The following is a 27,957-nucleotide window of genomic DNA, read 5'->3' as shown; positions in this document are numbered from 1 at the left end:
TGATTCACGGCTGATAGAAATTCGGAATTGCAATGAAACGTTTTTATCGGACGTTATCGAATACTTCCAAGGCAGATGAGATTGATACGATGTTGAACAACATTTTTTCAGAGTTTAAAGAACGGTTGGCAGGATCGAACTCACTTGTATATTTATGAGCACGAATTTCCTCTATTAATTTGTTATTTTCATCGTAAGTTAATAGTTTTAAAGGATTTTCTATCGAATATCTGTGTATGTAGTTTAGAGGATGCTTCGGTATTTTGAGCTTCCACTGTGAATATATTCCCCGAAATATCTAAGCTTCTGAATAACTGGTTATACAAATTTTCCCGTCAGGGCTGCGAACCCGCCTCGTTACGAAGTAATTCAGCCTCGTTCCATCTAGTTTATGAACTATTTTGTTACGGTGCTCGCGATTGCTCGTTTTCCCACTGGAGAGTGTATTTCGCCCTAGGAGAGAAAGAGAGAGAGAGAGACAGAACGTATTCTCACCTTGTGATCGTAAAATTTGATGTTTCAAATCGAATATTGAAACAAATACGGAGATTTTAATCTCTGGAGATAAATTTGTATTTTTTAACCGGCGAATAAAATGCGAGAACGAAAATTCAATAAAATTCGCCAGAAGTAGAAGAGAAGGTAGGAAAATAATTTAGTTGCGGTGAAATAGTGATGCGGGGTTGAAAATAACGATTCCTATCGAAATCACGATTTCATTCGAAGGAAAAATCGTACCCTGCCATTATTTTTCACCAGGAAAAAGCTTTTCCTTTTCTATACATTTCTTCTCCCGCTCCCGGTGCACCCTCTTTTCCTGAAAAAAAGGAAAAAAATAATCTTGTAAAAAAGGTGTCTCCAGGGCAGTACATATATGGGATGGACTGGCTCTTTTCCCTGAGGCACGACGAACGGTATTGGAATTCCTCGAGAGAGCTTTGCCGTTCGCGTTTAAAGCGATTTTTTAAACTCTCTTTCTCCTTTCCCCCACCGCATACTCCCCCATCCACAGCCTTTTTCCAAATGTATAATAAAATGGAAGAAACAAGAACAGAAAAAAGATATATGACCGAGGGATCGTGGTTTTCCATGAATTTACCGAACTGTTACCGCGTGAAAAAGAATCCTCGACAAACACGCGCTTTCCAACACACCATCTCATACATATATATTTCGCGTTCAATTTTTTTTAAATCTATTTAAATACTTGAACGCCCGGTTGTTGGGAAATTGCTCCGCAGCCTGGAATTTTCCTACCAGCAATCGCAGAAACATTTTCTTTGTTCCCTATCCAATTTCGAAACCTGATGGTTTTCCACCCCCTTGCGGTTTCCTGCCCCTCGTACGCAGTTATGCCCCGAGGCCCCCAAGAAAACTTCGTTCTCCTAACTGCGTCTTCACATTGATTTGGGACATCAAAAAAATATTGAGACGATTATCTTCCTGCAGCTTCGAATATGCTGATCGTATTTTTAAAAATGTACTCAAACTAACGATTTCAGTCGTAAAATTGATGAAAGTATTCACGAAATTCAAATACTTTACACATGACGAAACAGTTTATGGGCGATTCAATTTTACCCATGTTTTTTCACGTCCCTCTATGCCTCACTGCGGAAATGTTCGGTTAGATTTGATCAACAGAGAAAAATTTCACTTTACATGTTGCTCCATCATTTAACGTATTCATTTAATCACACGCGTTATAGATTTCTATGAATAAACTAACTTCGCTATAATTGCCTGCTATGAATATGTATACACTTGCCTTTATTTTTCGGTGTGTTTTCGTCGAAGCGAAAAAGCTTGAAAACCCTCGCGGTGATAACCTCGTGGCTGTATTCCGATAGGTATCGCACGGTCTCGATGAAATCGTTTCGTAAAATGGAATTTTTTGCTGCTGTGGGCGGTCGGAACGAGGGTTGATAGTCAATTGGACCTCGGTTCAGGACAACTGTCATGTTGGCTTGCGGAGCTTTTGTTCGTCACAGTATTTAAACAATTTCCTTCAAATAAACAGACAAAATAGAGAGACACAAATTTTATGAAGATCTAGTGAAAATGTTCGCTCATTAGATAACCACGGGTGAGGAAATTTCATTCGAAAATTTCGCCAAAAAGAAAGTTTCGAGTTTGAGATTCATTTTGTTACGGATACGTGTGAAAAAACGAGAGTGAAATGAAAATGCACTGAAGAAATACGACGCTTTGAACATTATGAAATACGAAAGCGTAGTTTCGTGTGAATTTTAATGAAGCACCTTGCCCCTTGTTTTTTTTTGTCCAGGTTTGCAGCAGCCTCTCCTGGGTGGTGAAGAAGGAGCTCCGAGGGCAGACGAGACGGGGGTGTGCGAGAGATTGAGGGTGTTTTTGCAAGAGTGAGAATCGGGTCGCGTGGATCGCTTCGCGAAGTGGGAAACGGTGGCGGTGTTGAGAAGAGAATTCCGAGACAAGGGCGGCGGCGGCGGCGGTGGAGTTGCAACGACGGACCGGAAGCGGAAATGGCCGCGAGGTGGCTTCTGCTGGCGCTCTTCGCCATCCACGCCACCGCTCTTCCTGATCTCATTAGGATAGGTGAGTATCTTTCACGTTCCTTCAACGAGAAAAAGAAGGAGGGACAGAGATAAAGGAAGAATAAGAATGGGCAAAGACGCGATAAAGAATGGGGCTGGGGGTGGGGGGGAGGGCGAAAACATCTTACAACTATATGCCATCATTTCAGACTCCATTGGACCATCTTCATTTATTTCATTTTTTAGCCAGCCTTCATCCTTCTTCCATTTTTTTCTTCATTCTCTTTCAATCGTTATTCACTGAGCGTCAGAGAAAATGTAGATTCGTCCCATTCATATAATAACCTTTTCTCCTCCACAATTAAAGTGCCTGCCTCGTTCTCTTATATTATTTCACACGAAACCACATAACGAAGCTTTTCTCGGCGTCATTTTACCTCGCAATTATTGTTCGTTAATTGCGATCGATTCTACGATCAGGTAGTGAGGCCAATCGCCAGACTGCACGCTACGGATCGCGAGTGTTCTCCCACCATTTTTTCACGTTCGAGCTCATGTTCCATCGAATTTTATTGGATTTTGGAATTCGATCATGTTAAAATCGCCTCAGGGAATATTTTGGATTTCGGCAGGATTTTCGGTGCTTGCTCGCCTAGTAAGCACTTTTGTTTTAATTCAAATCCCCAATAACGATGATTTTCGACATAGAAATTCGGAATCGTGATTGAATATGAAAGAGGTATTATATTGATAGCCAGAAGGAAATAAACGATTGCAGCACAGTTTATCAACTGTAACGAATAGCGCATTCGAATCTGGGGATTACGTATTTGTTTCAAAAATTTTCGTCTTCTATCACGCCGAGCCTCGCGTGATTTAACGCCCAATGTTATTGAGATGAATGCTTAATTCTCTCTCGTCATCTCTATTTCCTCTCTCACTGTTGTACTCTGCCCTTTGGTAACGCTCACCTATTTCACGGCGAATCCCATATTCCAGCAGGTATTATGTAGCACCACGATACGGCAACAATGGACCATAACATAATATGTTTCCCATTAGCGAGGGTATTAATTAGGCTTTATGTATTGCGAACAAATGGGAACGCGGTTTGTCTAAACCTCGATTTTCATGGACAACATGAATAAACGGAATGAAATGAGTAAAATGTGGTTCAGGATAATCGACAGCAGTCCTTTTTTTCTATTTTTTTCTCGGAGGAGTCAACATGAAAAGTTTATTTTCCTCTCGTCATAGTGATCTCTGGCGGGAACGCTCGAGGCTGTCAACGGATGAGCAATTATTTGACAAAAAAGATGGAATTTTGGAATTTTGTGACGGTCGAGTTGACTCGACGATCAGCCAGAGGAGATTTGTCTGCGGAGGTTCACTCACGTGTTTTATATTTCCTCGTGCGCGTTTTTTCGTTCTTAAACGGACTGAAAATAGAAGAAAATTGTTTTGAGAGGGCGTCCTGCTAGCCTTGTATATTTTTTCACGGACGCTGAGTAGTGGACGTTGATGAGAGGAGCCAAAAGTTCAGGGAGGAAGGGAAAAAGCTCGACCGCGGTTTATAGCCGTTTTCGACCATACGATCTCGTGCTCTCACGTCATTGCCCAAGTGCTCGTTACATTCAAGCTGCTCGGCCACTCGGGCGTATAACTTTTCTTAAGGCCTCCTGTGACACGTCACGTCGGAGCGTAAAAAACAACAAAAAATAACACAAAAGGGGTGGAAATTATTAAGGCGAAAAGGAAACTCTTTCTCTCCGTTCTCTTATCGTTTTTATGGCCAGGATGTTATAAGAAATTCACATCAAGCAGGGATAACTGTAAAACTGAAAAACGATACCAGGCTTCAGGCTTGGGAAAATCCTCACAAGGACCACAGTATACATAATTATAAAACAGCAGCGTACATCGAGCTTTCATATTCTATTATTCACCCTTTTTTCGGCTGGTCATTCGCACGTCATAAAATAATTTTCAGTTCCCACGTTCACACGAATATTCACTATAATTCGATGGTCTGACAGACAGGATTTGGAGGGGTGGAAGCTGTCGAAAGGATTTCCCGTACTAATTCAATCGTGAATAATTTTCGTGTCGGGAATATGAACAAGAAAAATCAGCTCCAGGTCATCTTTTTTATTCCATTCGCTCAAGAAGAGAGGAGTCGAATGAACACGCGGGAGGTGTAAAGGCGCGGAGCGGGGAGGACGGGAATGGAGGGAGGCTCGTGTACTCGTAAATTTCTATAGTCAAATCGTTGGAAGCGGAAGGGCCACAGTTTCTTGACTGTAATTGGCAGATAACGGTGCTGGATGTGCTGCTATACTGCTCCGAGATGCATAAATCCCTCAGTGACCTCGATTATAATTCGTAGGAGGGAGGGTATGGCGATGGGAACGACGGCTCATCGTATATTTATATAAAATATAGTATATCTGTGTGTGCACGCCGGTGCACGCACGCAGTCCATGCCCCTTCCACTGCCTTCTCGCTCTCCCATGCTCTTTTACGCGACCATGATGAATATCGGTTGAAACTCAATTTACGAGGTAAATTTTCCCATCTGGCCATTTACCAGACGCGTGTGATCTGGACCGTTTGGAAACTGCTCGATCTTGCAGGCCGGAAGAGCCAAAATTTCAACTACGATCTCCCTCTAACGAAGGGTGAAATGACCTGCGATTTACTTGCTCGATTTTCGTTACCTTGTAACTATTCTATCACACGGACTTGCTCTATCTTCGCATATATCTTCCGTCTTCCTGTTTTCACCGGGAATTTACTAGATCTACTCTGTATCAGCAATGTATAAAATTAACTACGCGCACTTGGCGTTCGCCAGCATTCCGTAGGTTGATCTTATTGACGTGGCTCCTCCGAAGGATCAATAAAGAGCTGGGGATTTCGAAATTGATTAGAAACGGCGCATCGCTCATGATGAATTGGCGGAACGTTTCAGGTCCTATAAAAATTCTTCTCTGACCGAATAACTATGAAGCTCTACGCTTCGATACTTGGTATGCAGCGACCCTCGGTTATTAACGTTCGAGGCTGTTCCCCCTCCAACAAATGGGCCTGCATCCCGAAGAGTGTGCGAGGCCGAAGGGCGCTTGCCAGTGCCATTTGAAACAGCTCAGACGACCCAGGGTTGTATAACCTTGTGCGAAAGTCCGTGTTTTCTATCCTCGAGACAACATCCTCGTCGCGAGGTTAAAGCTTGCGATATCTACATGTATATATCCCTGCATGCATGCATCACTCCTTTATGGAGGTGCGAGAGAAAGGAGAAGTAGAGAAAAGGAATGACTGAAGAAGGAAGATAGTCCCACGACCCAGAGACCAGAATGCAAATGTTCCGAGGACGATTTATCCTCGTGGAAAGACGGCGCGCTGCATGTACGTGTCGACGACAGGTACTGGCTGAACCGCACGTAGATACATACGCAGTGCGATAAAGAAAACCCCAGAGAAGAACAGAGTGAGAGAGAGAGAGAGAGAGAGAGAGAGAGAGAGAGAGAGAGAGAGAGAGAGAAGACGGAGCGAAAGACAGAAAAGGCGACAAGCCCTTGGGCTAGACTTTCCGAGTCTCGCCTCGTTCTCCTCGCAAACCCGTTACGAAAAGACTATTGAATCAACACACACGCCACGTGAACACGGTCCATGGCTTGCTGTTTGGCTTTCCTGCGGACTTTTCTACCGTCAACCGCCCGCTGCCGCTTCTGTCTTATCTTTGTGCTTCACTCATGTTTTTATTTAAATATAAATGTATGTACTTAGCCTTCTTTTTATACCTGGCTCCTTGCCATACTCCGGTTAACCCCCAACATTATGTTTGCGATGGGTACTGCTATTGTTGTTCTCATACAATCAATTAGTGCTGAATATATTTACACTCTGGAGGATTTCAAAATGTGAGTAGAAAGTCCAAGAAAAAAAGCAAAGGTTGGAGATTAATAATTCTGCAAACTGCCGAGTCGGACGAGTCGCTCGCAGCATCGGATTTAGTCAAAATTCAATCTTCAACAGATTTCAACTGCGTTTTTACCGAATTGCTTCTAATATTTTGCATATGCAAATTGAAATGCGTACACAAGATGAAAAATAAACTTATTTAGCCTACTAAGGGCTTTACAAATAACTCGGAAGTGCTGACGCTTTATAGTTTTTAAAAGATGAAATTTGAATGAATATTTAGACAGAGTATGAACTTTTGATTTCCCAGGCGGGCTCTTTCATCCTGCTGACGACAAACAGGCGGTGGCTTTTCGGTACGCAGTGGAAAAGATCAACGCCAACAGAGACATACTGCCCAGGTCCAGGCTCAGTGCCCAGATCGAACAGATTTCACCTCAGGATAGTTTTCACGCTTCAAAACGTGGTGAGTAGCCTTGTACCTCCTTTCAATAATGCATCAATTATCGATCGACATGCAGATATTTGTTGCACACAACGAATTTTAGCAGCCACGGAGATTATCAAACTGAAGCATCGCAACATCGACCTCTCTAATCCCTCCCTTCAATTTCCTCATTATAACCCGACCGATATTAGTGAATATTTTGTATTTACGCGTTATCGCCCTGTTAAAGCTGAAGTGTCGATGTTATCAGCCGATAGTGGCAATTTTCGATCAGATGAAATTCTCCGTTCTAAAATTACCTTTTCCTACCTTCACCACCTCGCCCGTTGTTCCCAGCAGCCGAGCTTCCAGATTTCCAATATTTTTTCTCATTGAAAACCTCGGTTTATTTGAAAATTGAAAACGCTCCGATGCGCTATAATTTACAAAAGTTGGATGCGACGTTTTTTATGACGAGCTCCCGTCGATAAAGGATTCGACTACGATCAATCATCTCAAAGACTTCATATAAAAACGGTCCCTAAAAACTTGCATCGCCGAAAGATACCGTTTCGAAGCCCTCATGTAAAAGGAGACTATCCAAAAAAATACTTGCAGAAAAGGTTTATCACTCTCGTGTTCGAAGACACTCGAGCGCTCTCAGTCCGGATCTCTGCAATGCATACGAGAACACATTTTTTCAGCTCCCTTTCTCTCTCTCTCTCGCTCTCTTTATTTCTCTGACTCGCTGTACCTTCAATCTTCCGGTTTTTATTATTTATTCCTCCAATTCCGCGCTTAACTCACGTTCGTACTTATCAAAGTATATACACAAGCGAGTACACGGAGGAATTATTCAATCAGGTCTGTCTGGGAAGAGAGTTTCTACGCCACGGTGAACACGGAAGATACAGTGATTTTTTTCCATTTAAATCCGTAATCCGTGGGATGTTTTAGGTTGGTTTGGTCTTGAAATACGTAGAGCGTTAAAAAGTTCTGACTAAAATACCAAAATGACGCAGATATTGCCGAACAAATAAATATTTACTTCGCAACTCCCACGAAATTTTTCCGACTCTTTTTTCTTTTGTTTATGGCATTCATTCATTATTCTATCCACTTGTATCTGAGGGTGGTTTGAAAAAATGTCAAAAGTAAATAAGTCGGGGGACTGAGAGTTTTACGTTTCGGCGACTGACCCATTGTCAGGGGAATGGTATATAGCGGCGCTAAAATATAATATAATGGGGAAAGTTAATATCACGAGTTCGAAACGAGAGGAAGAGGATGGGAGGATAGGACACGGGCAAATTATTGGTCGACGAACCGCGTGACCTCCCGCTTCGAGAGTAAAATCTGGCGAGTTTCCAGCCGTACCGGGAATAAGTGTGCTATGATCTCGTTTCTGCTGGACGATTTTATTTAATACAAAGTGTCCGTAAAGTCACGACTGTATATTTACAGGGCATTAGCCGATAGATTGTCGAGTTTAGTCAAGTTTCAGCCCCTCTCGTTGTTTTCTTCATTACGCCGAAGTTCGGTTCGTGTTGAGATTAACAATTCATCGTCGTTGTGAGAATGGTTGGGTCTACTCGATAATCCACATTTCAGCATCGAGGCTCACAGGGGGAACGTGTCCTTCAAAGATTTTCCTCTTCAGTGTATATTTCGGTCTCTTTAAATTGAATCCAAGATTGACGTTACTTTTGGAATAGCCTGTACACGAAACGACGAACGTATCGTTCGCGCTTATACGCACACACGTACATCAATGAAATCGTTTGATGGTCGCGACAAGAGACGATGGAATACCACTTCTGAAATATCGTTGAACCGAAATGTCGGACCGTTAAGTTTTGTCGAAGTACCCGATCACGCGCTTCTCGAATGGCTTTTCTTCTCCTCCTTATTTGTATGGTTTTACATAACCAATGCGGTGCCAGAGTTGCGTGATAAATTCGTCTAGTGCGGAAAAGAAGTGGAGTTTTGACGGTGCGCGATCGTTTTCCACGATTTCAGCACCATACGCGGTCAGCCCGGAAACAGCGTCGGTAAAAAAAGGAACATGATTCAAGAACGAATGAGACTCGATGCGGGAATCGCTTCTCGTTGCTGATAATAAAACTGCCAAAATAACTTTCATCAGACTGCGACTAAATGAGGACAAAACCCTTCAAATTTGGGATTAAACGTGAAGAGGCTTTTTTGTCATTACTGCGCGGCACAGCGCTTCCTGACGCCATCTTTTATTTGCCGCACGCGGGGGAGATAAATATTTGGGACGGATGTTTGCGATCCTGGTAGTAATGAGAATCGACGATAATTCGCATTATTTTTTATTTTAGCCTCAAGTGAGTCGCAGCGAGGGAGAAGAGCCCTTTCATTTATTGTTGGCTCGAATACTACGGCCAGTTGCTTCCACGCCAGACACACGAACCGACACGCGCTATAAACAGGAAGAAGAAGAAGAAGAAGAAGGAAAAGAGAGAAAAAGGCAAAAGAAGCACAAGTGCAACTTGGCTCGAGGGATTGGTAGTTTTGCTGGGCTTTTATGGGGTAAAATTCTTGCGGGTACATAAAAGATTCGACTTTTCATCCGTGAGATTCCGTGCTATGCAGCATTGAGAACATTTTTCTGTGACCTTTTGTTTACTCCGTGCTTCGAATCGGGCGGGATACTAAATTTGTTAAATTGGAACGCAAAATGACCATGGAGTCTGTTTCTTCCGGGTGATTTGACGTTAAGGTAGCATAAGATTGATTTCCGTCGCGTCGGGTCCGACCCATCGTTAAACACGAAGTCTCTTATTTCGGCGGTTATATTTCCTGACGGCGGAAAGTATAACGAAAATGGTATTTCGGACATTTCGAATGGTTAACCCCCGCTTTACGTGCTGCTCAAAGTTCGAAACTCTTTTTATTTCCGTTTTCCATGTCTGCACTCTCTGTTCCATGTTTATGGTCGCCCAGGACCTCTTGCCGTGTTTATTTATCCAAACTTTATTTAATTTTCCATCGAGGCTGCGCCCTTATTTCCTGCAAAGGAGAATAGTAGTATCGAGTGGGGGCAGGGGGAGCAATGCAAAACTTTGGCTAAACTGCTGGTTATGTTGCGCCGGCTGGAACGAGACTCTGCAACTAAACTCTGCTGCATTCGACTTTCTCTCTCTTCCTTTCCCTTCCTCCCTCTCTCTTCTCCGTCTTTCCCTTACGTACACATATACACACTCTATCTCTCGTTCTCTCTTTCCCTGTAATTCTGAATTCGAGAATTCGTTCTGCGAGTTCTCGTAGCAATGACACAAAAGTTCATACAGTATTCTCTTGGTTTCTCTCTCTCTCTCTCTCTTCAATATATACATACACGTATGTTTGTTAATATTATTTCGTGCTTGGAGTTTCCAATTCCTGAAAATAAACGATTATGCAAAATGATGTGGGAACAATTTATGCTGCGTTGCATTTAACAATAATTTCGAGGAAATGCTGCCGATAGTAATCAACTGCAACACTTTGTAATTAGAAACTATGAACGAAACTCAGTTCGTAGTTTGTTTCACCCGGAATTTCATTCCAGCGTCATCTCGGACAACAACGATGGATATCAACTCATTAATATTTTGACGTCTGGCTCAATAATTGTCCTGCTTTTAATTCCCTTCAATGGACGGTCCATCATTTATTCTGAAGCTCAGTGTATACGCGAACATTTCAATCACGAGCCTAGTAAAGCTTGAGACTCGAAAGAACGAAGTGCAATTGAACATTTGGAGACCGGAAGCCTCGGTTCATGTTCACTTTTTTTTAAGACAAAGTATCTTTATCAGGAATCTCAAACTAAATTCAATTCAGAAATACAAACTCGTTGTGAATGTAACAGTAATTATAGTTCTGTAGCGTGATAATTCTAATAACGTTAATTTCGGTGCGGTGTTTTGAAATCGTATTCAAATCGAGTACTATTACAAGGTAACTAAACAGTAACGAGTTCTGCTCTTTGTTTGGATTATTGAAATGAGGTACTGACTAAATGTGGACCTTTGATTCGGAACTGAGAGCGCTTGACGACAATCGAATCACTTGGAATTCAGTATTGAATAGATAAATGCGGCATTGTGCAATTGGTGATAAACTGGTTCGATGAAGAGAAGTTTTAATTTGATCGACAGGGTTCCATGTTGTACAGGGTGAGGCAATAACTATTAGCAGTGGAAATATTTCCTAACTTTGTTTTTATCGATTTTTAATGCTAAATCTTGATCGATCATGATGAAATTTGGTGTGTGAATTTACTCACAGTTTCTCGATAAAATTATGAAGAAAAAAAATAGTGGATCTACTTAAAAACATGGAGGTGACCTTGAAATGCTCGAAGCGCCTCCACCTATAGATGAACCTTGTAGAGGCGTTCATCCATACCTGATGACCCCCTACGACCATGCAATTTTTGTGGGAAAAGTTTTTGCCCAAGTCAGCAAAGTTAGAAAATATTTCTACTGCTGATAATTATTGCCTCATGCTATAATAGCGATGGGTGAACGTGAAGAGAGCAATATTGATTTTTGGTTTTTGGAAATGAAGCAATATCGTGACTAATTTATGGCTTATTTAAAGATCCCCATTGAACCATACGCATTTTTCTTGATGTTTACAAATAAGATTTTTTGTCGGTGAGTATTGCGAACTTGAACTCTTAAATGCACGCGATCATATTCATATGAAATATAGAAATGTTTACTCTCGTGGTGAAATGAAATTATTAGGTGTTTAGAGAAAGAGAGAAAACGTAATGGAAACTCCATTTGAATTTATGATATAACTCCCAATGCCTTCTGGGCGACTAACCAAAACAAAGTCTGGGCGTAACGAGCTGGAGAGAGTAAAAGGGCGATGTTTCAGTCCAGCAGAAGGGTAGAATTAACATTTCCAAGTTAAACAGTCGGTTCAGGGGTTTGAGTCCGCGGAGGGACGTGACTTTCCATCCTGAATATATAGTCAAGGCAGGAAGTAGATCTTCTTTCACCCCTTTAACTCTCCTACGCGAAAACCCACGTCAAAATCCAGGAGCAGAGGTTAGCCAAGGGGCAAAACGAGTTTTGGTTGGATCGTGGTTTCCTCGGCAGTGCCGTGTGCCTCTAACTCGATCTTAAGTAATTTTCCGACTGTTCGGCGAGAATGCTTCTTCTGCTCTTTTCGTTTCAGTCGAATTATTTTTTTTCTACAACACAGTTACGATAGCAAAGCTAAATATGGAATTTTTTTGTTAACATTCTATTTTCATGCGGTACAAAAATAACAAAACCAATCTTCTCAACTAATCACGAGATCGCGCTCGATTAGCATATATCCTGCGCATTGAGGACTCCAATAAATCGTTACAAAATCGGGGAGTTCATTAAGCTAAATAAAAATTACATAATAATATGAAAATTTCCGTTTTCCCCTTGTTTGATTGACCCCCATACCGAGGCCTCGCTCGTAAATAATTTTCATAAAATTACCTGCCTTTAACACGTTCGTTACCAATCACTTTTTTAATTCTTTGGTTTTCTCTAATCACATACATTTCTGTTCTGATGACTTTCGATAACTAATCAATTCAATGCCAGCCGAAGTTTTATTCTGATAGTTTTTTTCGTAGAGTAAAAACAACATCGAGCTCCAGTTCGTGGAATTTCTTGATTAACCATTTTGATGAAACTTTGCGATGCAAACAGTTTTTTATTGGCCTGTCACCGAAACTCCTTTTTCATAGCCGATCTCTGAATCTTCTCTTCCGATGACCTTTTTTCCAAAATTTTGTTTTTCTTTTGCCATGGGTTTGTCCTTTTTTGCCGACATATTCAATAGCGTCGCGTGTCAAAGTGAATATGCTGGTACTATCTGATTCTCATTTCATCGCAGGTAATTACGAGCTTTGAACTCAGTACTGAAGGGATTGCCGCAAGGCGAACAGCGTTGGAAACTGCATTGAAATGGCGTGGATGAAACGGCAACATATTGATTTTCATCAATATTATACAGTCAATTCTCGTTTTTTTTTCGCTTCAATTCGGTCCAATTAATTCTCCTGCAAAAGCATCTACGTTCGCACTAATAAAATATGTTTCATAGTGAAATGTTCATGTTTTCGTATGAGCACAAGATTTTCTAATCACACGCTCCAGAGCAATATTAAAAATAAGAATCTATTCGGCAATCGATGCAAATTATTAGTCGATCAAACCGAATTTGTTGATAACCGAGTAATCAACAATGCTCATTGTCGAAACTTACATAATTTTTTGTATAATATCATTGGAATTTTAATTTTTCGCAAGAGCAAATGAATTTGAGAACCCAAAATGCACGTCTCTCACGTTATTAAATTTAATTTAGAAATTCTGTTTTTATTATTACTCTTGAGCGATAATCGTTTGTGCTCTAATGGTACACGGATCTGCCCACCCATCAAGTTTTTTCGCTGTGTACTATGGCGAACAAGCTCGGAAGAAAAGCAAATGGAGGTAATTCGTTGCTTTGTTTGATGTTCAAGAAGTTTTCGACTATTTTGCTCGGTTGTCTGTCTTTATTGCACACACTCTCCCACAATCAAGGCTGCTTTTTAATTCCATTGTCTACGTTCCGAGTTCTGAGTCAGCGGTCTATTTCACATAACAAAACAGGACGAGTCTTTGATGAAAATGATAACGAGGTGAAAGCAGCAAGAAGCTTTTCTCATGTATATGCACACAGTCGCATTGAAAAAAATGATAAAAGTTTAATAGCAGGCTCATGCTATTTCAGGTCCTTGGGACGTTTATATATTTCTAAATAGAGGGCACTTAAGTGGCGACGTATTATGTTGATAATTTCGAAGGAAGATAGACGAAGTCATTGAAAGACACGGGCTGGAGAATCCCCTCTTTATTGTACTTTAAGACGGTATACAAAACTGTAAATTCATGAATATGCATGCAAACAAAACCCTTCATTTGTTAAAATCCTCTTTGTATGCAATGAGTCCTTGGCTTATCATTTATTCGTACATAGATATATGTGAATTACTGTAAAAATATTGAAAGACGTTTAATGAGAATTCTAATGAGGACGGGAATTTACACGACTTGCTTGAGTGTTCGCAAATACCAGAGTATATGCTTTTGCAATATTTTTGGTAGCATAATTAAATATGGCGTTTCGGAAGGAGGCACAATTTTGATGCGCCACATAAATGTAATAATAGTTTCGAACCTTAACTCCAAATGGTAGCTCAAATTGAGTGATAAATCTCGAACGACTGTTTAACGATCGCGTGGGCTGTTGCAAAACACGGTTTCAAGTTTTCCGACCTCCTTGTTCGCCCTCTCAGAGCCTGGAGCGGGGATCGTACTAATTTTGTGCTTGAAACGCTCCGGGGAGCGTTCCAAGAAGCCGGGAAACTTTTCCTTCAAACATTTTTGCGAGTCTATATTCATTCGTTTCGTTCCTCACCCTATTCACGACACTTTATCTCGTACGATACATTTGCAGTGGAAATAACTCGTGCACGCAATTTTAAAAGGGAAACGCACCTTTCGACAAATCGAGGGAGTGTCCATTGCATTCATATTTTATGTGCAATTCTCGTAACTTTTTTTTTACAAAATAAAATATAAAATTGTGTGAATCCGAAAAAGTAACGATGTATTAGGATCAAGCCGTTGTGCATATAAGTACGATGAAGCTGGCCATGAATAACGCAAATGCTTTTCACGTGTCGACGAGAAACGTTCCACGTTTGCCAACGGACGCATATAACGATTCAACGAGCTACGAACTTTGTATATATCTATGTTTGTCTATAGGAACTGGTGCTGTGAAGATTTCCGTAAAATATATACACGTATTTGTCGGCGAGAGGGAAAAGCACTCATGGTGAGAAAAAAGTAGAGAGTGTGTATGAAAGAGAGAACGAACGAGGTCCGTGAGCATATGTCGGGTATTTCTCCGGTTCGTCAGTTTTTTCTGGCCCAGGCCCTTAAAATCTATCTCGCTGAAAATCTCTCGAAAAGTCTCAACGTTGAAAAACCGTCAGAAAGCGTAGAATGTCGTTTACTGAATGGGAAAAAACGCACCGAGTGAGACAAAATAATTGTTCTTTAATCCTCATTTCCATTTCTCAAAAGACCATTTTGTTTCTATACTGCAAAGGGTAAAGCAAGGTGAAGGTTCAAAGGAATTAGCCTGATTTTTGTCACTTTCTTTTGAGCCCCCACCCTATCTCAGCGAACAAAATTACTGTCTAGGAGTCCAGGGTACATCAATATATCTTACCACCCTCTCAATTTGTAAGTTTGTTAGGTTTGTGCAAAGAGTTCGATCTTCTCGGACAGATAATAACATTTTCCAAAAGTTTTTTTCATCGGAATGTTTGACTCACAGAAAAAACCAGTTGAATAGTAACCACTTTGATCCTTGATAATGGACAGTGAAATTTCGCTGCTGAGTAGCGTTATGATAAAAACTTCAATTTGATATTAAACGAAAACGAGTCGTTGAAAAAAAAAGCTATCGATGTTACCCCGATGCATTTATTAGAATGGCGACCCGCCCCTTTGAGGCACGGGCTTTGCCAACGCTAATCACGTACATAAATATGATGCGGAACGTTCGCTTAATGTCGGTTGATATACGGGCTGGAAGAGAAGAAACACAAGTGTGGAAAGACTTTCATAATCGTCGTTTAATCCCGCGCTCACCCCGCATTTTAATCATCGTATGAATTTTAATACGTCCTCGCCAAAACGTTTTTCGTCGCTGGCCACCAATCTCGAAGCTTTTTCCATTCACGACATTTTTTCGCTCAGTGAATAACCTTTGAGGACAAACTTGCAGTAGTAAAAACTCAGTTTGGTCAGACATGGTGCTTCTGGTTTTATCTGGGTCATTTTATCAATTTTCGATTCATACTCGCGCTATTTATATTGGACTAAATTAATTAATTTTAAGTTCAATTTAATTTTATGTTTCGACAACATCAATCAAATGTTAGAAATAAAATCAGGCATTTTTTGTAGAACAGGCAAACTTACAAAGTCATTTGGTGCAATTGTAAATGCAGCGGATTTGGAGAATCGGTAGGATAATCTATACCAAGCATTAAACGAGATCTCTCGCGAAGTCGTTTCATTCCTAATGCGCCTAATGCAAATCTTACGGGCGCCCGAGGAGCTGAGCACTTGGGAAAGGTTGCAAAATCCACGCTGTATAATTCTATCCAAGTAAAATTAAAAATTCATTTGCACTGAATGGATAATGAGATAAGGGGGTGAAACTCCAGAGTCATTCTTTGCTTCGAGTTTTTGGGCAAGTGTTACGTGTATCACTGTACCATTCCCAATACTGTGCGAATACGATGTGGTGAAGGAAGCTTTTTAGCATGGAAATTAAAATAAATTTACGTTTCTACAACTTTTCTTCCGAATCTTCGAGGCCACTTTTCGTAAATTTGCTCGTTCACTTATCCAGCTCTAAGTACATCGGCAATCATGAAAATTTATTCTTCCATAGACTAACATGGACGAGGATAGAACGCGTATAATCCCCTCTTTTTTATGTCAGTTGTACTTCTTCCTAGTCCTGTACATAACTGACACTCGGATATAAGCGATAATTCCGAATTCTTCGTTCACCGTATTTACGAAACGAAACAACAAATAATATAAACGTTGAACAAACTTTTATGTTTATTCGTATCCATTGACCTTTGAAGAGTTCATATTCGATTCGGCACTCCTGTTTTAAGTGATATTAAGTGGTAAAAAATTGAAAAAAACGCTCGATAAAAAGTTTTTAATAAACCGAAGCCCAAAACCTTTTTAATTGATTATCGAATTCACTCATCTTTCAATTATGTTAATTATCGATAAGAAATTGTTTGCGCTCGTTACGAAACACGAACAACGAAAATTGGCTTCCCAGTGAAGAGATGGAGGGGAAGAAATTCCTGTTACATCGTTATATGCACGAGTGCTGTATCGTGAGGATACATATCCGATCTCGTCGCGAGCTCCTGTGCAATATTCTGTGTGCACATCCCCTTCAATTCCCTTCCGCGTTGGCTCTCTCAGTGGAGGAACATTATCCGCGAACACGTGAATATTAAGCGAATCAGTTAGCTTGCATTGCGGGCAACCTCCGAGCAGCATCCGGCAACCCATGAGCGTCCATATTTCAGAGAATGGTTGGTGAAACGAGGGGGAAGTGGAATGCAAATTATAGTCTTTGCGTATATATAATAAATATGTAACTACAAAAATGAACAATCATTAGTGCAATTTCTTCATGTTTTTCTCATTCAATTTAATATTAAACGATGTTGGGTGCAGGATCATTCAGTTTTAACGATTCGATGTCAGTGCGTCATTCGCTTCTGTAAAAAATTAAAAGTATATGAAAATAAGTAAATGAAAATTGACAAAGAGAAAGCGTGGGAATGCAATTTCGTTAGGATTCCCAGGGCGCCCAATATGGAGACGCGACGCGTGCGCCGCGTCGACAACAGCGGAGGCGTCATAGAACTCCGAGGGAGACTCGGTTCACGGAATTCTCGCGCGTGCTCGTGAAATTTTCGCATTCTCGCGTTTAACTTGACGCTCGCCGCGTTTTCCCCGTCGTTTTTTCCTTTGTTTTCATATACTCATATATCTATGTGTGTGTGTGTGTGTGTGGATATATCTCGGTGGAGAATAAATCAGTGTCGGCTTCCGTAAATTCGTAACATATACTCGTCCTCGTGCTTTTATCCGTACGTAACGAAATAGAGTAGAAGAGGGGCGAAAAAAGGAGAGGCAGGGAGGGGAGGGAGCGGGATGTACATGCATAACCAAACGAAAAGAACGAAAAGCTCGCTTTCGCGGCTTTGGGCTTTAGCCGTTTCAACCTTTATCATTCGTCGACTATACTTCCACACTCGCTACGTTTCGTTGTACTGTGTGCTCGTTGTTAATTTTACCCCTGGGAGTTTTCAGCTGTAGATCCGTGCCAGAAATTTGCATTCTTCGGGGATTTTTATCGTCGCCCCAGTGCTCTCAGCGCTACTCGCGGAAGAATGACTCAAACTGGAAGCCTATACATATATATATATATATATATAATATGTTTGAGTGTAAGAGAAAATGTTGCAGTTGGGTAAGGTCCGCATAAGGCTCAATGATAAAAGCAGCATAAAGTGCGCTGCTGCCCAACCCTCAAGCGCGATTTCATTCGCGAGTCTATGTATATATGCTTTATTCTCTGGGCGACTTCTCCAGCCGTCGTTGCTCTCGTTTCTTCCATACATTTATGCACATATATATTTATGTATTTATATGTATAAGTACATATATATGTAAAAGGTTCTGGTTATGCGCTGACTCTCTCGTCACATCGATTTTTCATTAAGCCCTCTCTCTCTCTCTCTCTCTCTCTCTCTCTCTCTCTCTCTCTCCTTCCCTCTTTTTTCTTTTTTCCTGTTTCTCGCTTTCGCTATTTTTCTCTTTTCATCTCTTCATCGTGCGCTCACGTACGTACGGTATATAAGCCCCTTCTGTTCCTCCAGCACTGCGGTTGTACCACGTTGGTGCTGAAAGAACGTACTCGTTTCCTCTGCTACAGCATCCAATTTGAGCTTTTGCGTGCACGCTCGTGCGTCGTTACCGGGAAACCGTTCGTTCTAAAGATCTCGGGCCTCCGATAACAAAACACGCGCCCGAAATTTTTCGGAAAAATATAAAAAAACGTTATTGTTCAAAGCACTTATTTATTTTGCAAGGAAAACTTGCTTCTTTCTGACAACCGCTATTTCCTGAGAGATCTTTTTCCATCCTCGGCTCTTTTTACTTTTGGCTCATAACACGAACGCGAAAGCCGACATAGAAATAACATTTGCGGCTACGAAAATTCTGACTTGCTCGAAAAATATCTTGCGTCGAAGAAACGACGAGAAAACTCGGGCTAGGAACTGTAACGACGATCCAACTTTTGCACGAGATTCTTTCGTATATATTTGTATATCTATATGACCTGTTATTTATTCATTGCACAGTACATATGTACAAATTTATATAAATATATATGTGCATTAATATTTTTCCTTCCATCTGGGATCATTCCCAGACTCGCGCATTTTTTATAGTTGCTCAATGTGACAAGTCGGTTTTTCTTCTTTTTTTTTTTTTTCTTCTTCTTTTTTTTTATAATTTTTTCTTCTTCCAGCACGTCGTGACAGAGGCACTCACAACTTTATGTCGCTTTTCCATTACGGTTATTTTAAAAAAGAGAGAAGCAAAGAGCCTTCAAGAATTTGCCTTTGCTCCGCACGTTCTCCAGTACGCTTCAATCATTTCTCTATTCTCTTTAGATTTGTCGACGTTTTTTTTTTTTTTCATCTGCGCCGCACATCTCGCGGCTTTTTCACCAAGGCAACGGAGCTCGGCGCTATTCTCGTCTTGTTCGTTTATATCACATGAATTTCCGTACTGCCAACTCATTAATATTTCCTCACTGGAAAGTGAAATACATGCAGATATTTTATTATCAAGTTTCTGTTATCGAAAGTTGCAGGATGGAGGCAATGCTTATTATGAAAGTTGATCAGGATACGCTGGTTACAGGTTTCGCGCTTAATGGAAACCGTCAGCGTATATTCGCAGTTGGTTGTTTATTCCGTTACAAAAGGTATACAAAGAACGAGCGAACGAGGAAGAGAGAGAGCGATTCGACTTTCAGGGAGCGCTTGTATACCAGTGAAATCGAATAGGTCGAAGTTTCACGATCCGAAATACAACGTATGTGACAACAGGCTGACGACCAATAACCTCTCCACATATTCCATCGGAACAGCAGTGTTTAGTTTGCTCGCTTGGTTTCTACAGCGAATCTCACGCATCTCGAATCGGAACTTGGTGACGGCCTTATTTGGCAATACAAGGATGTTGCTCTATTCGTGAACGAAGGGATACTCGCTCGAGGCTGAAATGTCTATAGCCTCTCGACTCCGACTCTACAAACTCCTTTAAACCCACGTCGAACGCGTATATGATGATTCAGAAATAACTTCTGAACTTTAGGGCCCAGATTAATTATAGCAATGTGAATACAAATATATCGAGGCTCTTTCTCTTCGATACATTTTGCGTTAGAACTTTTCATTATCACCTATTCAGCTAATGGAGGCTAAGAGCCCTCGTCGACTAATAGATTGCATGGGCGTGGTGCACTTCACCACCCCCTTGTTTCGCCATTGCGTCACCTGTCCACTAGTTAATTAAAATTCAAGTATGAGCAAATCGCAGGGCAAAAGTCACGAAAAGACTTTGATTTTGTGAGTTTTGGGATCCATCGAAAGCTTCCACCGACACCGCGCGTGATATTTTGAAACGCTCTATATTCATGTAACCAGCATCAGTTAGGCTTTCTGTTTGCTCGTGTTTGTAGCTATTCTCGAGCTTAATAATGCAGCATCCTCGGTTCAGGCTATCGTCATGCTGTGACGTGTTCCACGACACAAAATACACACTCTCTAACCCCCGCAATCACTTAGTCCTGTTTAACCGGGCCCCTCAGGCATTTACACACACTTATAAACGTACCGCGCCATACTTATACCGAGTACACATTGCTGACGTTGATATCGTTTCGACAGTTAATCAATCGAAAATTAAAACTTGACCGGCCACGTGAAGCCAGATGTGGAACGAGATGTGCAGGAAAATTGTTTACGTTAAATCTCCATTAAACGTCGCCTCTAAATCGCGCTCTTTCCCCTGTGAGTTGATCCCAGAATTGATAAATTTATTGAAGAAATTAGACCAAGAAAAAAATCATTGGAACAACGAAATACGGCATTACGGAGTGCCAATCAAATATATATGATCATCGCAAATATTTGATGAATATTTTTTTTTCTATGCACCGTCGTATTTTCCGCTCACATGTCATCTGTTCAAGATTCTAGCCAGTCTTGTTATGGTCCTATGCTGATTCATATTCGTCAGCAACTTTTAGTTCGTACGTAAAGTAGCCTGGGACTGTTTAATCCGAGATTCGAGAATGCGTTTCCACGGTAGTTTAGAGGAATCTCGAGAGACCACTCGCTAGTGGGATTTCGAATATTTCACCAATATGCCTGACGATAGAGTTTACGTTATACTCCTAATTGCCTAGTTTCGCATATGTATGCGAGGGGGGAGTAAAGCTTGTCAGATTACGTCACACACGTCGTATAATATGATCCGAGTATGGCTGCGTTTCCTGTCAGGCGTTTCTCACCAGGTGTGTATACGTATGTGTGTATGTGTGTGTGTGTGTGTGTGTGTGTGTGTGTGTGAGAGAGAGAGAGAAAGATCTTGTCACATCTCTACGCGGTCGGGAGTAATAGCCTTGCGATATTTCATCGCTGTATCTGAATCTCTTGTCAGAGGCGTTTCTGCTCTAAATTCTGAAGGAAGTATATTTACTCGCTCAATCCTGAAACTCGAACATCCACTCGTCATCATATATTGTGTACGCCAGGGTATAAAATTCTGGGTAAAAAGACCAAAAAAAAAAAATACGAAGATATACATTCAACTTTTTGCCAATTATACAAAAACTTTCCTTCGGGCTCTGACAGACTTTGGATTGTCGCCCCCAGGCTCGAGCGCGGGTTCCGCTATAATTTAAAGTCCATTATACATACGAAATTCACCAGGAACGCGCAGAATCCATTTCACTAAAAGGTATCTCGTATTATTTTCCTGTTGTTATCAACGTACTCACTCCGGAAAGCGAATGAGAGAAATAGCAACAAAATTATTTTCATTCTTCTTTATTTACGTTCTCGATGGAAAACAGTTCCATCACAAGGTACGAACGACACGGAGATTTTAAAAAACACCAGCCTCTTTCGTGGCACAAAGAACTTTTTGATAAACAACCTTTCGCTCGTCTTATTTCGCAATACCCAACAACGAATCGTAAACTTCTTCAATGCCCAAATTTTAATGACTAATTACTCAGAAAATTTCTTTCTATTTGCACTGAACTTGGGGGGAAAGAAGTCCCATCAATAATTTTATCAATAAAACGATAATAACGAGCGATTTGTTGCTTCGTCATATTGATTAACTACGAGTTTGAATATTTACGATGATTATTTTTCATTGAACTACGTTTATTGCGCAGAAATATTCTCTCGGTTCTCGCGCGACCGTAAAACTCAGGAATGTCTGCCGGTGTATTCGTTCTCAATTCATGAGAACATAAAATACGGAAGCTAAAACGTATCCGTAGAACGTGCACGAACATTTAGATTTATATAGCCGTGTACATGAATGACATGTATCGAACTTTTGGATTGGACTGTAGCCGTTAGCTCGTCCCATGCAAATACGAGCGTACAGTTACACGCGGAATGGCCAAAGAACGGGATGCTGTATGCTCTTGCTCAGTCGACCGAGTTAGAGCTTCGGAGAGAACAGGGTTTCGGACGTATTTGCATACCGCAGATTTAACCCCTGACCCGCGGTCGGATCGACCATCGTACAAAAACGCTCCCACCCGTCTTTCTCTCTCCTCCCTTTTCTCTGCGCAGCAACGATTTGCCTCGACGTCATTCAAATTCTGCATGCCATCTGTATTGGAAATGACAAAAAAAAGAAACAGTAACATCAACGACAAAAAAACAGGACAACGGAGATACCGCAGTTTCGGCCTCTGCTACATCTATACATTTTAATGAAATTGGCTAAACCCTCTGCGATTATATTCGAATGGCCCTCGAATATATCAAGATATCTAGACACGAAGTGGTTACTGGAGACGTTTTTTTCTGCATTTTATATCATACCGCGTTTCTACTTTCTTCTGATTTCATTTGTTTCTTCCCTTGGAACGATGGAATACACACGTTTCTGTACACATGTGGAGACGAGAATATTCGAAACTATATCGACGCGAATTATAGCACACGGAAGGGCATAATTGAAATGAAATAAATTCACAACTATCTGCAGGAAATCTGTACAGAAAAGTCTAAATGATGTTCATATTTTGTGAAAAAAATTTGTGAAAGTTTCTCATTCCAGTGATTTTCCAACGTACTATAACTTTTCTTATCTATATGGAGCAGAAAAAATATTTCAGGTCAAGGGACCCTTGGAAACTGGATGTGTGCATATCGAAAAACGATGTGCTATCTCGTGAGAGCTCTAACCACATATTCTCATATCTGAATATATATTTTTTCGTAGTTCTAAAATCTTTGAGAATTATGGGATCACGTGTCGATGAAAACGAGCTTTCAGTACCAGTTGGCATACGAAATGTAAAGTTGGAAAAAAGTACGGAGAAGTTTGATCAAATTTTCAGTCTTCTTAAAAAACAGTTATGGACTTCCGGACTTTTCGAAGTTCTCAGCTGTCTGCTCTCAATATGTGATCCAAATGCAGAGAGTTTCGCTCAAAAGTACTTTGACTTTCTTTCACATTATGAGGGAAGAATATTCTGATTGATGGAAGACGAACGTTTATTGATGGACTGTTTTCTTTTTTTCCAACAAAAGTCAGCATCAAATTTTTCAATGTAAGCTTGAAAAAAGGGTTGCGAGCATCGCTGTAACGGGATTTATTGGATTTTTTTATTAAATGTAATTGGAATAACATGATATAATCATATTAAACTTATTACGTTGCATCCCCTTAATTTATTTTCCGGATCAATAATATTGATTATTAACGGAATGAACGGGGCTAAATTTGATTTTCGAATACCGTTTCGTAGACGGGAAATCCTTTCATACGTATTTGCATAATCGCTGGATAAATATTAGAGTAAATAATCGCTGGGTTCACCCGGAATAATTGAGTAATGGCAACGATGTAATAAAAGCTCGTTAAATCAACAAAACGTATCGCTCTGAAAAATAAAATTTGTAAATATGAGTGTGATTAAATGAAACAGTGTCTCGAAATGTTTGTCCGTCATTAACCATCATTACGTGGATCATCGAAGCATGCATATTCAACGAAATCCATGAATATATGCTGCATAAATATGAAGGCGTATCATTAGAGAATCGATTTATTCCGCGAGCGTTCGTTATTAATTAGCGATTCGTTTTCGACAAGAGATGTCTGATGCTGGTACGCATAATAACTCGATCGATGCCTAACACACTCTGCGAATACAATTAAAAATTTTGATAAATATCACGTCAAGTGATAATGACGAATTCAGAAACGTTACAATATTATCTTCTGTTACTGCGTTGCTCGTGTCTCGTGGAATGAAAAATAAAAATTTAAAAATTAAAAAAAAAATAAAAAAACAATAGCAAGCGTGAGGTTAATCGCAATTACGAAATTCAATTAGTAGAAGCTCTCGGTAACGTGAGGGATTTAGAATATAGATGAAGCTCCAAGTTTTCGTAGATTTCCAAGCTCCAGTGGAGAAATATCTCATTACAAAAGTGGTGAATGCATACAATTGAGGGGGACAGAATCCCAGGTGTCAGAGGGCTTAGATTTCGATGGTTGTTAAGGGGTAGGGAAATACCAGTGTATTCCCGTAATTAGAGGAGTGTAAGTGCGTGCGTTGGCAATCTCGGAGAAGTAAAACTCCTGTGCTTATACCTGGAGCAAATAGCGATGGTAAACGCGGTAGATACGAAATGCTGGAGACGATAGCAGAGCAATCGAGGAGAGGTGGATTCGTAAAAGTATCGTATTAGGTAGATGCTGAAGTATAATGTCCTATTGTGACGATAATATCCTTAATGGTGGGTAAGCTGATCGTAAAACGTCCTGGGGACCAGCCAACATAACAACAAATTATTGCCCTAAAATTACATACAAGAAGAGAGAGAGAGAGAGAGAGGAGGGGAGAAAAAGATCTGGCCTAACCTTTACTCCAGTTGTATGATCGAAGCTGTTCCAGCCTCCAACAGTAATACACGAAAATCTCTCGCCGGTACAACTCGTAAAATAACGATCCAAAACAGTAGCGTTCTCCATCCATTTGGTGCAAGCTATCGCGCTACCTTCTCAGTCCTTACGACTCTCATTCCACATTTATGATAAATGTAATGGACATTTAGAAACGCAAGAGCCTCTCAGTTTCCAATATCAAATTTATCGCACGTACAGAGCGCAGTTGCGATTCCTTTAAGAGCTAGTCTCAAATTATGTCGATCATCAAATTGTTTTCTTTGCATTGAATCTGCCTCGAGACACCCACATCTATTTGTACCTTGGTATTTATACTCTTTCAAGTGCCGGAGTCAATAATCTGAAAAACATCAATGAATTCGAAGTATAGCTTGTCTTCCCTCCTCACTATATTTACTTTATTTATTTTCAACAATTTTTCCATGTATAGTATTCATGTGACTTCTTATCGCGACATCGAGTGGAGATCTTCGATCCTTTTGCTTCTCCATTTTGTTGTCTCGAATTTTCTGCTGCTGTCCATGCTGGTACGGATGATGTATATCAATGTTAATCATTTTCTGTCTCTCTTCCTCGTCCTCTTTGCCTCCCTTGGTCTATCTATTTTCGCACTGAATCCGTGGTTTGTCTTGGGATTCTAGATCTTGTCGTTACCCACAGTACATTGTCTACAAGTTGTATAAGTATATAGTATGATGCAGATGGATATGGAAACTCGATATCGAGGTGATGCTGCTGATTCGAACTTTGGCGTTCGAGCAACGTTATAAAGGGAAAGGACAGGGAGAGAGATGTAAAGGGAGAGATGGAATACGCTGTATACCAAAGTTTCTTCGCCTTTATCGATGTCTGTAAGAGCGTGGCGCTCGAGAATAGGAAAACCACGACGTCGATGTACCCTGTCTCTTCCTCAATCTCGTTGCGCACTACAATCCAGAAATTTATCTTCGAGGGCTCTTATTCAACTTATTATTGCATCAGCTATATTAGTATTATTATTATTATCGCTACTATTTTTTTGTCACTATTTTGATTAATATTTTTATTGACTCCATTATTTCTCAAACTCTGGGTTTCTTCGCTTTTGAGAAGTCGAACTGGAAACGCAGCGATGAAGGGAACGCAGTCAACAGCTTTGAGTATCAATAAACTACGACAGCCAAGAATAAAGTTTGATTTATACTGAAAACTCGAGAACCCGATGCTACTTCGATATCACTGGATATTCTTGTTTGAATCAAAGTGAGCTCCACTTGTCTATCTGACTTGGAATTCTAGAAGAATAGGTTTGAGAATTTATCATCTGTGAGTCGAAAGGATTCAGGAGGTCTTGGAAATGTTTTCCTTTGAAATCTTTTAATTATTTTCTTGGTAACAAAATACTTGTTGCAGTATTGTGATTATGAAATTTGTAATTGTAGCGAGGTTCTGTTGTTTCATCATTCTGTTGTCGAGAATACGGGAAATAAAGGATTCACGGTCGTGTTATAAAAAATTTGCCCTTACCAATGTGGAATCTCATCAGCAAACACAACGGGACTCCGCTATCAAAAGAGTAATTAAACTTGAAAATAAACCACACAATGATACAAACAAACACTCATGTATGTGCGCTCATACGTATCCATTTCACGAGATACTTTCCGTCTCGTAGGATCGCGTTGTGAATGGTTTTACCTCATTTCTACAACATTTTCATTATTAAAATCACATGCAAAGTACACAATATTGCCGAGTCTTCCTTGACGTTTTCTTCATCCAGTTAAATTCTCTCGCGGTTCACAGCATTGTCAAGCAGGGTTGTAATCATAGTGTTGTAATTTCACTTCCATCAGCACTATGATTGTAACGTGAGCGAGGAGAATTATCACTCCCTTAATATGCAACAGAATCAAATATTCAAAAACTCCTTCAGATTTATTTGAACGAGGAACTTTGGGTTAGAGGTTCAGGGAGTTTGGACTCTGATTGTTGGTCGTTTTCATTTTTTAAATTCTCCACTCCTGTCTCATGCATGCGAAATACTATTGGATTTGCTCGAAATATAATACGAAGCACGTCCTCAAGTGCCTGTTTGAATGACGATTTCCAGCAGCCGAAACTTTAATTAACGCGCAAGAATTTGCACACACGGGTACTAACATTGTTCTTTTTCGTCAAGAGAAATTTCTGCGATATCAATATTTAAAAAATTAAGCAAAGTAGAGAAAGTTTGATGGCGATAAAACAGATTTTAAAAGAGAAACAGTGTTGAACGTGAAAAAATACTGATTCTGAATAAAAATTAAAAAAAGTTTTTTCACGAAAGGTTTTAATGCGAACGCAAATTCGCGGAAAGAAGCTATTTCGTAACCGAAGTTAGAAAAATCAGAAATTCATTTTGAGCTGAGTAAAAAAGTTAAGCCATCGACCCTTGGCGAGGGGCCTCTTTTCGGGAGCAAGTGTTTTTTCCTTCTTTCGGTAGCTTCGTTGAAAAGCTACACCACCAACTACTAAATGGGCTTCGTACCCGATACTGTAGACCTAGCGCGTACCATGGAGACGGCCTTTCATAGGCGTCGAATTTCAGATCGACCTCGCAAGGTGTGGAATCTCAGGGGCTAAGGATTTTTGGACTTAATGTATTTCTAGTTCCCGCTTACCCCTGACGTTTCCGGAGGCACTCGCGACGCTTGCCAAGAGCGTCAGGAATTTTTGCGGATCGGTTGAAAGTGAAGTTTCGTGATGCAGAGTACGTGCCTTACAAGGAATAAGTGTTTTATATTTTAATGGTTTGAAAAATAAGTAGAATGAGTGGTACAGTATTTGAATGGAATTAGATTATGTATCGGAAATAAATTTGCCTCGGGAACCTTGCAGTTCAGCTAAGTATTCTTTTAGGAGACTTTGATAAGTCATTTGTAAAACTCGATTGTAATTAGCACTTATTAATGTATTTCTTCTGTTTCAAGTCAATGAAGTTGACAGCAGGAAGAACGTTTCCATCAGAAATGAGTCACGGATAAATTTAGTCACTAAACCTTGAGATCTTTTAGTAAATAGTTTTTTAGTATTTAGGAATAATTAAAGGAATAATTATTAATTTATGTTTTCTTTTATATTCATATCTGCGAGGTTAGTGAAGACAGCGGTGGAGACTTTTCCAGCCAGCGTAGCAAAAGGCAAG

At 40.4% G+C, this 27,957-nt stretch overlaps 1 protein-coding gene across 4 annotated transcripts in view; it reads left to right on the top strand.

The window, feature by feature from the left end:
- KaiR1D (Kainate-type ionotropic glutamate receptor subunit 1D) overlaps positions 1-27,957 on the top strand; it is a 169,601-nt gene that overhangs the window by 65,651 nt on the left and 75,993 nt on the right. For all 4 annotated transcript variants that reach the window (XM_043423445.1, XM_043423443.1, XM_043423444.1 and 1 more), the window contains exons 2-3: positions 2,288-2,574; positions 6,748-6,903. In XM_043423445.1, the coding sequence (XP_043279380.1) occupies positions 2,502-2,574; positions 6,748-6,903 (229 nt within the window). In that variant the 5' untranslated portion in view covers positions 2,288-2,501. The remainder of the gene's footprint in view (positions 1-2,287; positions 2,575-6,747; positions 6,904-27,957) is intronic.

The sequence above is a fragment of the Venturia canescens genome, chromosome 7 (assembly GCF_019457755.1).
Source record: "Venturia canescens isolate UGA chromosome 7, ASM1945775v1, whole genome shotgun sequence".
In the NCBI taxonomy this organism is placed as follows: domain Eukaryota; kingdom Metazoa; phylum Arthropoda; class Insecta; order Hymenoptera; family Ichneumonidae; genus Venturia; species Venturia canescens.
This window is presented reverse-complemented; position numbering and strand designations above follow the sequence as displayed.